The following is a 14,418-nucleotide window of genomic DNA, read 5'->3' on the forward strand; positions in this document are numbered from 1 at the left end:
GGGTGCATGGCAACGAGAAAAACATGAATAAATTAGTGGAATGAAAAGCGTTCATTGATCCCTGTGGGATTGAGACTGCCGGTTTGAAAGATGAGCTTTTGTTCAAGATTTTTACGGCTTTCCGTGCCACCTAAGTGCAAGGAAAGACCGCAGATTGCCATATGTTGCTTAGAATGATGAGGTAAATTAAAATGTCTAGCGACTGGTTTAGATGTGTCCTTGTCATTCCTTTCCACGTCTCGAAGGTGTTCTCGGAATCGGTCACCTAGTCTTCTGCCCGTTTCGCCGATGTATATCTTTTTGCAATAAGTGCAAGTTATGCAATAGATTACATTAGCAGAGGCGCACGTGAAGTGATCGGTGATCTTAATGGATTGTTTAGGTCCCGATATTTTATCAGTGTTGTGAATGAAAGGACACGTTTTGCATCGCGCACGAGCGCATTTAAAAGTGCCTGGTTGCTCATTAGTCTGAAATGACTAATGAGACAATAATGATGACTAATGACCTTCGAGACGTGGAAAGGAATGACAAGGACACATCTAAACCAGTCGCTAGACATTTTAATTTACCTCATCATTCTAAGCAACATATGGCAATCTGCGGTCTTTCCTTGCACTTAGGTGGCACGGAAAGCCGTAAAAATCTTGAACAAAAGCTCATCTTTCAAACCGGCAGTCTCAATTCCACAGGGATCAATGAACGCTTTTCATTCCACTAATTTATTCATGTTTTTCTCGTTGCCATGCACCCACCAATAACGTAGCTCCATTTTCTGCCTTTAAAAGCACTCACAACCCACAATTCCTCTATTCGCTCCGACGAAGGGCTAACGCTCGAAACGTCAGCTTTTGTAATCATTACGGTGGCCAATTTACCATTTCAACTTTGTTGATATATCCAAATTATAACACCATTATGGATGCCCTTAGGGGGTGGTCACGGGAGCTGGATGTAATGATGCGCGAGCTGGTGGGAGGCAGAAGCACAGACGTACTGCGAAAGATGCAGAGGGCAGTGCTCTTGGGCACGCTGAATATTGCCCGGACTTTCAAGGTGGCAGTCTTTGAGTTTCTGTTAGATGGAGGACCGTAGACACAACGTAAAAGCCTTTTAGGATTAGTTAATGGACATTTATTTATTTAATTACTCCATGGCTCACAGGTTACGGTTTTCGCCCTGTGCTGCCTGATTGGAATGTAGCATTCAGTTTATTTCTCTGCGATAATAATAATAATGAATTATTGGACACATGTCACAGTTCTTAAAAAAAATTAGCAAACAGTGAGTGTGTATTTACGTGTATATTTAAAAGACCATGTTGGACATTTTTATTCTCGGAACCTTTCGGTAAAGTGAAATTGTTATGTATTTTGGTTAATTTGCATTATAGGGGTCAAATTTTCTTCTTTGTTGGCCACTTGATCGCAACGAAGCGCTTACCAATTACTGATAACTTTAAAAGGACAAAACGATAGAAACTTATTAAATCGAGAAACAAAAACGAGAAACAACACAAGAAAAGTAAAGAGAAAAGAACTAGAAAATGTTGGAAATGGAAATTTTTTTCTTCGCAGCCGTCGGTTAAAACAGACTAATAACGTTACTAAACGTCACCAAATGGCTGCAAGCGTCATAGGTCTCTCCCTTGATTGGCTGACTTAAAAGAATGATGATGTCATAATTCTAAGTTTTGATCAACAAAGATAACAATATTTTAAATGCCGATCAGCCATAGTCTATAAAAATTCTAAAACTACATGAAATATGTCTATCCATAGGTTGTTATTATTCATTTTATTAAGATGGTTGTTGATATCTTCTTATCACATTTATCATCATCATCATCTTCGCAATTATTACTATCATTCTCGCTTTTTCTGTCCCAACAAACAGTCTTTACCACGTGTATTGTTATCTATTTTTTATCACGAAACCCGCGTATCTCCACTAAAACGGGACCGAATATTTGGCGTCAAAGGTAATTTCTCAATTGAAACATATTTCGCGTTTCATACCTAAACCTACCTTCACAAACTCTAAAATAACCATGAGATTCCTTAGTTACTCTGGATGGAAATTTTTCAACGTGCTGGATTTAATATTATTACGGATAAAAAGTTGCAGTAAAATTCTAGTCCTATAAACCTGTTTATTCAGAAGTTAATTTAATTCTCCAGATGGTTGCAAGCCCGCACTGTTCGTGTCCTCTTATTGGTTCGATTCGAGTTTATGTCCTCAACATAGATGATTATTGGATTCTGGAATACACAATTTTGAAAAGTAAACAGCACCGTCTTCCCTTTTGTTGGTTTTGTCATCACGAAAGCTAGGAACATTTATATTCAACGACTTTCGACTTTGTTCGTCAAGAATCTATTTATTCTCAGAGGAACACTCTTGATAAAGGTATTTTTCATTTATCTCTTTAGTTTGGTTCCTTTTGGAGCATTGAGAGCATTGTTCATCGTTTTATAATTCGGTTGTTCGTCTACTGATGAGATGGCGCGTATAATTAATCGTCGCCGATGATCGTAAATCTCCATTATTTCGATTCTGAGTAAATTTTGCGCACTGTTTTTCTCCTTTCTTTCGTTGTTAGATAATTATATTGAAGGTGATCGTTTTTACGGGGCGTTCTTAATTATCATACAGCTACTGATTATAATTCTGACCAAGAAACTGCTGCGACAAACATAATACTAAAGTTGTGTTCATAAAATGTCTCTGTATATAAAGCATTTTGGGCCAAAAATGTTTTAGACTACTTTGCTTCTGTATGCTTTATTGCAGATTAATGCCAATTAAGTAAGCGTTGCTTCTATGTTCTTTTATGGTCTTCTACAGTTTCACGTCTAAGTGGTCGACTTTAGTTGAATTGTATTCGAACGCTACCTGTTTCTCCTCCTGAGAAATAAGGAAATGACCGAAGCATTTCATCTTAAAACAATACATTAAAAAGGAAGAAAACCAAAGCTGAAAAATAAAGGAAAAGGTAAAAATAAATAATAATAATAATAATAATAATAATGATAATAATGATAATAATAACGAATATTTATACAGGATAGCCCTTCAGTGCAGGAGCACTGTTATCAATGGGGTCCTGTCTAAATAAGATAATATAAGGATAAAAACTAGAATAAGATTAGAATGACTACGCACCTAACTAAATGCCCTATGCAAACCTTCAGGGATCATTAATGTAATCGTTAACTGCAAATCATCTCGTTTTGACTTTATGAGTTACTTTTTTGTGACGGATTATTAAATTTTGAACGGTTTTAGACTACGTTGCAATCTTTTTTAAAAACATTCTGTACCAGAAAATCTATTTGTAATTTAATTTTTGCGGGAAAACCAAAGTGATTTAAAAAAGAGAAGAGACAATTAATGTTATTTATTGGCAAAAGGTTGTTACCGAAGTCTTTGCTTACAAATTCTGCTCAGCGTGTAAAACAAAGTATATTTAGGAAAAATTGTAACAAAGCCAGAGATGTTTTTCAAAGCGAGTTAAGAGGAAACAAATACCGCCCGCTCAAGAACTGAGAAAAAAAATAGATGTCTATTTTTAAAGAAGTGCCTAAGTTGACACATTCAGCGAAAAAAACAACGGACGATCGATAGATTCACCCCGCTGGAATTGTTGTTAACATGACTTCACGGTCAGAAAGTCGCTTAGCGCCGGGCTGAAGAAATTCTGAAAATTGACTAAAAACAAGGTCTTCCATACAACAATACCTTTAGCACATAGTAACACTTAGAATGATATTTTCAGGTCTGAATAAGAGCTTAAATGTTGCAAAGCCTCACCAGAAGTCGAGTCCAGTTTTCATTTCTCAGTCATTTTAATATCAATTCAAAATCTAATTTGTAGTGTTTAAGTCTTAAATCTACATTAGTTCTAAATTGACTACTCTCCGGTATGTACTTTTCCCTGGAGCTCCGAAAGGTCCACCTCAATTCGGGTAGAATGGGAAACGTAAGAAAACAATTTCGTAATTCATTACACACCTCTGCATGAAGTTACTGGACAGTTTCGATTAGCCGCGAATTGCAAACAAAAGGGCTTCCTTAAAATTCTTTGCACCTTTCGAGAAGTCTACGGTCAATTTCACTTTCCCAAACAGAGAAATTATCTCTTAGGCCTATCATGAAAAAAAACAAGGTTCGCAAACATACAACTTAAAAAAATAAAAGGACTTGCCTAGTCTTTTTTTACTCTGTATCTCACTCAACAACATCAACGATCGAGGCCGCGCAAAACAATATGTCCCTTTAGAGACTTGGTACTAGGTTGGCCAACTCCAGCATTTATTTGGATGCAGTATTAGCAAAGTCGCTATTTGCTTCGCCACCCATGCTTCCCACAACGGATTCTGGAGAACTCAAATTAACTGCCAGCCGTTGAGTGGCCTAATTTTTAAGCCAGCGTCTACTGTCAAATCTGCCTACCGTTATAGTCAAGCGTCGAAGGTTCCAATCTATTAAGACCCTCCCATTAGTTTGAAGAAAGGAGTCACGTTTAACACCCAGCAGTTAACTCAATCACACGAGTTGACCGCGAATACTACGAATAATCAAAGTGTCGTATCCGTTCATTTTTATTTCATCTCTCGTTTGTCTCTATCTTTTGAAACTGTGGGTAGCAAACATGTTGCGAACTTGAACGTAGTGAACTTGATAGGTAGCGAAACCGGCTGTTGCTCTTGTGAGCCGAGGAAAGAAAAACTGATAAAATATGCTGGGCTCACTAAAACATCGAGTAATACCGAGGGTGTTGCAGCGCTTATTCTCATTTGGATATTCACTTGCAGAAGAAAGCCACTCTGCACTCTGAATTGCGCGTGCACGGAATGACTTCGTACCATCTACCTCCTGTTGCGTTCGTCGTGACCTCAGTTGGTGTATGCATTGTTGTTTGGGATCTAGGGTGGCGTCTTTGACTGGTAAGCGATGTTATCCATAATTCCATAATGTAAATGACAATCATATATGTGAACTACGGCTAAAGAGATTAGTATGAGAGCGATCTTCGCAGTTATGAACACTACTTAAGAAGGTAGTGAAAATAAGGCCTGTACGGGATTCGACCCCATGACCTCTGCGATACCGGTGCAGTGCTCTTCCAACGGAGCTAACAAGTCAGCCAACTGGGAGCCTACTTGATTTCAAGAATTAATAGCTAAGCTTATTTAGGGCTATCTCATCTTCTTGAATTCTAAAACTCTCAATTTCATGAATTGTTCTTCCTTAAGCCTCTAAGAAACGTATCTCTTTTACTTTCGTGATACTTACAAATAAAATATGTGAGATTTTGCTCCAAGCATGTAAATCTAGATGCAATCATCATCTTATTGGTCAACACCTTTTTGAATAGCTCGATGCTAAATACCTCTTTCTTCTTTAAAAGTAAATTGCTTGGCGCGAGCAGGCTCTACAACATCTGGTGAGCGAGGATTGCCGCGGGCTATTCGATCATTTTACACGAAACTAATTTAAGCTCTTAATTAGATGGGTTTTGTTAGCTAAGTCCATGTTAGCCTCTCCACTAATAATGGAATCTTTCCTTCCTTGCAGCGGTAAATCAAATCGATTTTAAACCTCCTGAGGAGCCTATGAGAATGTTTTCAAAGGGAGTCTAACGTAAACAAATAGCACGTTGGAAAATATGAATAAGGGAAAAGGTTCGAAAAAGAAGAGCTCGTCACAAGGGGCCACTTGGCAAGGACCTGCGCAACTCCGTGATATTGCAGAAACTACGCCAACCCATGATAGTGCAGAAACTGCGCCACCCCGAGCTAATGCAAATATGCTATTGGAATTGGGGAGAAGAGGTAAACAAAGAGAACAAAATGAAGCAAGAGCACCTCTACAAGGCCATCATATTATTAACAAAGACTGTATAACTTTGTACAAAAAAATACTAGAAGTGTTCGTCGATAAAGACGTGGATAACATTTTCTATGGAAAGAGCTTTGGCTTCCTTAAGGAGAAGCACATTATAAATGACAAATTTTTACCCAATGGCTTTGTGCTGCAGGACAATCCACTTCAAGAAGTAGCCAACGAAATAACTGAGATGACAGCTAACGAGCCCCAGGATTATGCACGGCAAAAAGGAAACAAAGGAGTAGACATAAACGCAGAAAATTACGGAGCAGCTAAAGTAACACTATTGCGAGATGTACATTCAATAATGAGTGATATTTGTTCTAATGCAAAGAAAAACAAAGAGAAAACTGAAGAACTTAGTTCCGAAAAAGATAGTGACGAAGCACAAGGGGATAAGGATGTATATAAGAAAATTGAAAAACTTAGCTCTACGATAGAAGAATTGTTTACTAGTAAAGAAGTGTACATAGATCATCGGGCCTTACACTGGCGGAAAAAGGAGTTAGGCGAAACTAAATTTGATGAAATAACAAAATTTAACTTATGCAAAGAAAGAGTCGAGAAGCTTTTTAAAGATATTGCACACGAGGAGGGAATACAGCTCGTCGTGCATTGGGGACAGTGGGCTTTTCGTGTAAGCGAAGGGCTCCGCTACGGATATGTGGTCAATAGCGAAAACTAAATTAGTTACTGTCTGTCCATGGCTTTTTATACATTAGAAAAAAACTATTTCCACTAGTTGTGAAAAATGGATTCAAACCAGTCCCGTGTGTCTACTTTGGTATTGTTTTTTCTACTGCATTGTTCCAATTTTTTTGCAGAAAAGTTAACAAATATCAGAGCTCGCTTTCTGGTTATTGTTAAAAGCATTTTTTTAAATCAACTCAGGACGTACTGACTACTTCGTAACTGTAAAGATCATTTCTGTTTGTTTGTAATTAGTTTTGTTTGTTGAAAAGTACAGCGTAAGTGAATGATCACCTTGAAGAAGAAGGGAAAGTTAGGAAAAGAAGAGAAAATTAGGCAAAAGAGATGCGGAAAGAAGAGACAGAGAGTGGTAGTTTTCTCAGAAATGTACAATGGACGAAAAATTGGATTTAAACAGATTTGCAACTGAAGTTAATATGGTGCAAATTTAGGTCTTCAGATTTGACCTAAATTCGCATTGGAAGCAATGATGATGCAAACGCAGATATTTATTCCCGTTGTATTTGCGCGAAAATGTGAAGTAGATATGATATCTACTTCACCTTTCCTTCGTTTTTTATGCCTCCGCAATTCAACAAATTTGGCTTACATTGGTACAGAGAGCTAACCGCCTCCCGGTTAGCTCAATGGAAAGAGCACTGGACTGTTGTGCGGGAGATCGAGGGTTCGAGCCCCGGCCAGACCAACACTCAGGGTCTTAAAATAATTGAGAAGAATTTGCTACTTTTCTATAACATCAAGAAATGGTTAGATTTTCTAGTCTTCTTGGATAGGGAGGTCCCGTCTCCTGCAGGGTTGGGGTGGGAGACGTTAATTTCAAACACACTAGATAACTGTGTGATGGATGTCCTCCCCTGGGGTGGGATGGGTGGGAGGGTGGACTAGCACGAATGATTCGTATGTTCTTTTCTAGTCCTTCCCCACTGCAAAAATTAATGCAGTGAAAATGGAGTAAATTAAATTAGACTTTCTCTCTTTGGAAAGTATTACGTTTGCTCTCAGCACAAAATCTAGGCAAACATGGTGTAAATCCATTGGTATTCATCAAATGTTACGGGGCGTCAAATGATAACATTTGCACGTGTTTTACTTATGTTTTGCTACAGCAGCAAATATGCACATATACACTAAATTTGTATTACTATCAAACCAAAAAATTTCCGCGTATTATCTCACATTTGCTATCGACGCAAATGTGGTCATCTTCGATAAATTTTCCAAAATGTACCTTTTAAAAAGAGTATGGTCTAGTAGCCCAAATAGGCAATATCTGCAGTTTAGTAGCATTGGGTCTAGGAAGAAGTGAAGAAGAAAAGCTCATGATTGTAATATTATTATCATAATAATAATGGTGACTAAAATGTTTTAGATTATGGTGAACCTTAAAGAGTTACCAATATTAATAAAAATTAATAATATCAAGTGTAAATTCAATTACTAATACATTTACTATTTTTCATGGTTTTCTGAGATACTTTGCCTTGTTGTCCTTGAGTCCTAGTCCGATTCGCGGCCAGATACAAAGGCTTAGGAATTTAATCGCACCCAATCCACAGTCTATCTAATCACCAAGCGCTTCATAGGGGAATCATGGCCCTAAAACTGGCAGAATTTAAGTGAAGATTGCCATGATAATTCCAAAAGGCCCCGACTTTGGGCGAGGAGGTGGGAGGGAGAGAGTACATTACGTTGCGGGTGCAAAATAGGATCAGAGTAGAGCTTCGCTTTAAACACCAGATTTGTCTATTTTGTAAAAAGGAGTTTTGTCATTGTATTAATTAGCGTGACGTTTATTTTGCTATGTCCATAACTTTTGCAATAGTCTTTTTCCTCGAAAAGTTTCGCATTATTTACCTTTACTACACCTTAACAAATATAATCGTAATCCTTTAGGACGGTGCCGCCACCTCAACGCCATATCTAGCAATCCATCCCTCATCTTTATAAGATGCTTGCTTCACTCCCTCTCAATGCCGTGTTAACGACACAAGATTATCATATCGGATTCCTATATTACTTGTTCCTACACTTCACATGTCCAGAAAAGAAAGTCCTGGTCACAGCCGCCCACACTAAGACACCGACTGCCTTGAAAAGTAGAGTACTATAAGGGTTGTCAAGGTCATTCCCGTAGCTTGTTATCCACTGGTATAATTTTGTCACAAAACACCTCTCTAACTTGAACAGCGCTCCAGATGTAATAATCTCCGAGTTTGATTCAGTCTCATATTTAACGCAATGACTTTGTTTTATACAGATCTGATTTTTCTTAACTGCTATTGTGGATTGATAATTTGACAAATCGATGGCGTCCCAAGCGGAGGAAGAGGCGGAAGAAAAGGAATTCTGGGAGAAGATAGAAATGATGTTTGATCGTAAATTTCCGATCGATGAAGATGTGAGGAAGGTCATAAACGCTGGTATTAAAGAATCTAGATATCTTGACCCTAAAGAAAGAGAAGAGGTGATCGACGCTGCTGTCTGTCTAGCATACGACATTGTCACTGTTGCACAGCGCGAGGAAGAAGGTAAAGAAGCGGAAATTGCAAAGATAGCTAAACGGGAAGCTGAAGTTTACATCAAAAGTAAGCTCGAAGAAAGAAGGAAAACTTCCTTTGAGCAAGAAGCTAGTGGACCAAAAGCATCTCCTGAAGATTTTTCTGCACAGGGTAAAGAAATGGAGGGAGACAACACAGCTAAGGATGATGATGAAGATAATATCGAGGCAAAGCTTGAAAAGGAAAAAAAGACTGGTTTTGACATCAATCAAGAGATCAGTCAAGATCAATCAAGAACCTCATCTGCTGAAAATCTTCCTGAACAGTACTTGGGTGCAGTCGCAAAGATGGAAGTAAAAGCGAGGTAAAAGGGTCGACCCAAAAGAAGGAGAAGAAGAGGGAGCCCAGCGATATCGTGTTGTCTAAGTAGGTGTTGAATCTATCTATGACGAAATCTTAGTAGAGTTTGAGCATAAAAAGGATTTTAAAATGAAGAGGACGATCGATAAATTTCGAAGGATTATTAACATTTGTAATGTCAAAATAGGTTATCTGGTCGGTTTTCCCCCTGGCAATTTTGTTAAATTTTGTAGTTTTGAAGATCTTATCAAAAGATTGACAGTGACAGCCCCAAACGGTGAGAAGCACTCTGATAACTGCGCCAAGGATTTTATCGAAGCCAAAAACGATCTGAACTGTGAGTCGATCAAAATCATAGGTAATGCCTCGAGGCTCGAGGCTTACGGGAGGTTTAATGTTCATGAGGATTACCCGTGGCGCGAGGGTTGCCTACGGCACGCGGATTTCAAAAGGCCCGAGGACTACCCGTGGCACAAAGATTTCAAGAGGCCTGAGGATTACCCGTGGCCCGAGGATTACCCGATGCACGATGATTACCCGATGCCCCAGGATTTTAAGAGGCCCAAGGATTACCCGGGGCACAAGGATTTCAAGAGTCCCGAGGATTACCCGTGGCTTGAACCTACAAAGAAACTGAAAACAATTATTCGTAGGATCAATTATCCGAGTGAAAAGGAGCATGGTTTGTTCGTAGACTATCAGGCTTACGAATGGTTGAAAACAAAAGCAAACTTTAAAATAAGAGACTTTCATCGCTGCGTGCACGCGGTCAGGGAGATGTTTCAATACATGAAACTAATCCTAATACAATTGACACCGGGTGGGCCTTGCAGCGAGTTTAATTTTAAAGCTCTCTGACAAACCTAAATATAACCCAACTTTAGAAGACTCTGTGGTTACTGCTTTTGTTTTGTAAACCTGATTTAATATACTTTTGAGAACGTTCAACGATTCAGGAAGACTGCATCAGTCTAAGTGTTTAACTCAAATGCTACCGTGGGGCAATTTTTATTAATAACCTTAGCACTCTTCATCATATCTCAAAAAATATTTCGAAAGTCAAACTTCCGCCTCAAGCTTTTTTTCTTCAACTATTGATCTTACTTTCTGCCAATTTTCAAGGGAATCTGTTCAATTGTGTGAGCTCTGATTTCCAAAATGTTTGGTCGATCAGTTCGAAAATCAAAGCAGAGTAAAGCGCTTCCAAAGTTTCCTGGGACGATTCGTTTATCTTGATCCGAATTTGTTTTGTCCGAGATTCTCGCCTGAAATATGTTTTTATCTACTAAAGAGGTGAATTTTGATATATTCCACTTGAATATTTATGATTAGTTCAAAAAAAAAAAGGATTTTGAAAAATCTCGTAGCTGAAAGTGTCTTGTATCCTTAACTGCACTGAGAAAGTACATCATTTTAAATCTGTGGAAAGAGGAAGGAGGAGATATGACAGAATTTTTGGAGATCGCACGGAAGTGAGAAAAGCGTCCAAAAATTACCTGGAATCGTTTTTTGGGAAGAGTGGGTTTACAACGTTTTAAAGAGGTTCAACTCTGATACTTCCTCAGCAGAACGAAATACTAGAACTTACCAGCCTTTTAAAAAAGTTTTGCGGTTGTGGCCACGTTATTATAACAAACTTTTATTTGATCTTTAGCGGGTAAGGTTCTGTCGAAGTTCGTGTATCTTTTTTGTCAATATGACGGAAAGTGAATTCAAAATTTCACTTCATTACTCGACAGCAACTTTAGGAAAAATAAACATTTAGTGAAATGGTTGAACAGTTGTCATATCGAAACACATAGCTTTAGAAAAAGTGAGTAGATACTACTTTACGACGTATGATTATGTATATATGAATGTAGTCACTTGAAAACCTCTAACAACGAGCGGCTAAATATGATCATGATGCTTTCCAAATATTTCCGGTCAAACTTAATGTAACATAGCTGCTATCTGTTGAATGTTGAAAGGAAGGCCTCAAATACTGAGTGTTTTAGTAGTTAAGAAAGTGAGAAAAGTACCATGTATAGTAAGCAAACAACGTGTAAATTTCTAGATTAAGGCATTTAAACTACTGGAAAAAAATAGTTCCAAGGAAAAAGACTTGGGTTGTTTATGCACAGACATTGAGGTTGGCAATCAGTGTTAAACAAAAACCAATACAGCAGTATTGATAGTAAAGAATAGATTTAGCTATAAACCTGTTTACACATAAGTTGTCGTTGTTGCTTTTTTTTAGTTATTTTACATTTTCTCCTCATCAAAGCATGAAGTCAACGTTTGGTCCCTTCTAAATCTCACCGGAAGTACTAAGCTCCCACGAGGAACCTCCCCCCTCCCCCCCTCCATGGGGAAGGGAAGGAAGGGCATTTGGTAGGATTTTGGAAATTTTTAATGAGTTTACCTGATCCCCCTGAGGCTCTGCAGTAGAATAACGATCCACCTTCTTATTTTTATACATTATACTCTGTTAGCGATAGCTAAGCCCCACTTCGTTCCCCATAAAAACCATGTGATCCTCCAAGAATTGTTTCGACCTTTGAAAGTCATAACTCCAGTAGCCAGTTCCGGCTGCCTTAGCCCTTTAACTTTCAGAGGTAATCGACATGTAGTTTCTCACTATAATATTTATACATGATCCAGCAAACACGTGATGAGAATACTCAAACTTATCAGGTACAAGTTGTTACCTTGACCTAACCACAATTTCTTGTAACTAATATTCAAGGAAATGAGTAGCAGCTGGAGAGGAGAATTAACATTCAGATCTTTGTAGTTCAAGGGTCGATCACCATTTGGGTTACAACACCCAAGAAACACCTTGAGAACAAAGGTGACTTATAATGGTTTATTCTTGGCTTGCACTCACGTGACCTCTGGTAAGGCTTGCGATTTCCGTCCACCATGTTGGTGCTCTAAATATTAATATGGCGGATGGTTGCTAGTCACTAACACGTACGTTAAGTCACGATTTTTCCAGTTTCGCCACCTCAAAATGCCAATGTGCCTGATTGTGGGGTGTTCCAGAAAAAGCGGTGGGGCTAGGGGAATCCGCTTGTGTCCAGTTCCAGCAGTTGTGACGAATCAGGGCCCAAAAGTTGAAGAACTAGTCATTGAGCGAAGACGACTATGGTTCTCAGCAATAAGACGCGATGATCTCACAGAGTAAATCTCAAATAAGGATAGAGTTTGTGATCAACATTTTTATTTCGGAACTGCAGCTCCTTTGTGGGATCGGCACAATATTGAACGGGTTCCTACTCTTAATTTAGGCCACAGCAAATCGGTGAAGCGAAGGGGACAAAATGAAGCCCAAGTAGCTCCAGCGGAGAGGTCGAAGGAAAGGCGACAACGACAGGCGGAATTGCAAGAAAAGGAACGTTTACTGAAGCTACTGAAACTAAAGAGCCAGGAGTCCCCGTTGCTGAGTTTTCTTCTGAGATTGTTGAGATTAAAAGCTTAAATACTTCAGAGGCAGAGCAAGTTCAAGAGAAGAGAGTAGACTTGCAAACAGACGAGCAAGTAACACATGACTGCTCTATACAAATAGAGGCTTTTGATCATTTATATCGGTCTATGGCGTCTTCCTCTGTTAGGGACTGTCCATGCACTGATGCGTCTACTCAAACAGAAGAGTTTGACTGCTTGTTTACGGCCCATTCATCGACGAGCAAACGTTTCGATCAGGATTGTTTTAGGGATAATAATGCGAAAGTGTCATTCTACACATACGAAGTGCTAGAAGCCACTTTTATTCATGTTTCACCTTTTGTCAAACGCCGAACACAGTGCCTCTATTTATTACAAGAGATGATCATGGTTCTCATGAAATTAAAACTAACTGTTACACACCAAGACTTGGCCTATAGATTTGGAGTATCTCAGTCTAAAGTGTCCAGGACATTTGCACACTGGCTATTCATTATGGATGTGCAGTTGTCCCCACTGATTAGGTGGCCTGAGAGAGAAGAGCTTTGGAGGACCATGCCTTAGTGTTTTAAGTTTTCCTTTGGGACAAAGATAACTGGCATCATTGACTGTTTTGAGGTGTTTTGTGTAAAACCAACAAACCTCGATCCTAGCCTGAGCACTAGACCCTATTGATGTTCAAAACACAAGGGGTATTGCACATGTCAGAATTCACGTGGAGCGAGTGATTGTACTTTTACGTAGAAAGCACACTATTTTAGAGAACACCTTGACAGTTGATCTTTTAACAGGTAAACCTCATGGGAATCCAAAGGTCCAAGTACCTATTGTTGCGTTACCGAAATCGCAACGGACTGGACGCTAATTTACGCCCATTGAGCTCACGTGATTTACATGTAACACGTTTTTCTTTTTCTTCTTGACATTTCGCATACATGGTTTACTAAGGTGTTTTGATTGAGGGCCTTTTTTCCAACTGGAAGTGTGTATATTTCCGACTTTAAATCTATGTACCTGACAAGGTTGGACAAATGTAAGTACTTTTGATTTCGTTACCCCTTTTCTAGTTTTTTCGTTACAAAGAGATTTGTTTTTGATGTTCTTTTTATTTGCAACTGCAGCTTCAGATTATCGTCTTATCGTTTTCAATAAAATACTGAAAATCCAAGCCTTCTCGACTATTGCTCCATTGACCCATCGGTCCACCTATAATTGACTGAATTATCAGAGTTTGCTCTGCACTTGCCAACCTGTGTGGCCCCATTGTTCCATTTGATTAGTTTTGTGTCCATAAAATACATGGTGCGGAGGGGGGGGGGGGTTTAGGAGCTTGTGTGTATGTGTCACCCAGGTCTCTAAAGAAGCACCCTGTTTTAAAAAGAGTTACGGGAGGGGGGGGGGATTTAGGAGCTTGTGTGTATGTGTTACCCAGGTCTCTAAAGAAGCACCCTGTTTTAAAAAGAATTATCAAAATTTTTTAACTTCCCTTTCTGGCTGCTGGTTATTTGAAACCTCTCAAGTTCGAAAT

The 14,418-nt window shown here is 38.9% G+C and overlaps 1 protein-coding gene across 2 annotated transcripts; it reads left to right on the forward strand.

Annotated features, from left to right (window-relative positions):
* Positions 1-1,915: 1,915 nt before the first annotated feature.
* On the forward strand, positions 1,916-11,676 carry LOC111343989 (uncharacterized). Of its 2 annotated transcripts, XM_088761726.1 has the most exons (3): positions 1,916-2,409; positions 4,818-4,949; positions 5,581-8,073. In XM_088761726.1, exon 3 carries the CDS (start codon positions 5,672-5,674, stop codon positions 6,575-6,577), a length of 906 nt encoding a protein of 301 aa, XP_088617852.1. In that variant the 5' UTR covers positions 1,916-2,409; positions 4,818-4,949; positions 5,581-5,671; the 3' UTR covers positions 6,578-8,073. The 2 variants fall into 2 exon arrangements, with proteins under 2 accessions (XP_088617852.1, XP_088617853.1); XM_088761727.1 differs by lacking the exons at positions 4,818-4,949; positions 5,581-8,073 and adding an exon at positions 8,861-11,676 and having other exon boundaries at positions 1,929-2,409.
* Positions 11,677-14,418: the final 2,742 nt, after the last annotated feature.

This window comes from Stylophora pistillata, chromosome 5, assembly GCF_964205215.1.
Source record: "Stylophora pistillata chromosome 5, jaStyPist1.2, whole genome shotgun sequence".
Taxonomy (NCBI): domain Eukaryota; kingdom Metazoa; phylum Cnidaria; class Anthozoa; order Scleractinia; family Pocilloporidae; genus Stylophora; species Stylophora pistillata.

What these genes read in the sequence shown, in the direction of transcription:
- LOC111343989 (XM_088761726.1), top strand. Translation starts at nt 5,672, where the DNA reads ATGAATAAGGGAAAAGGTTCGAAAAAGAAGAGCTCGTCACAAGGGGCC.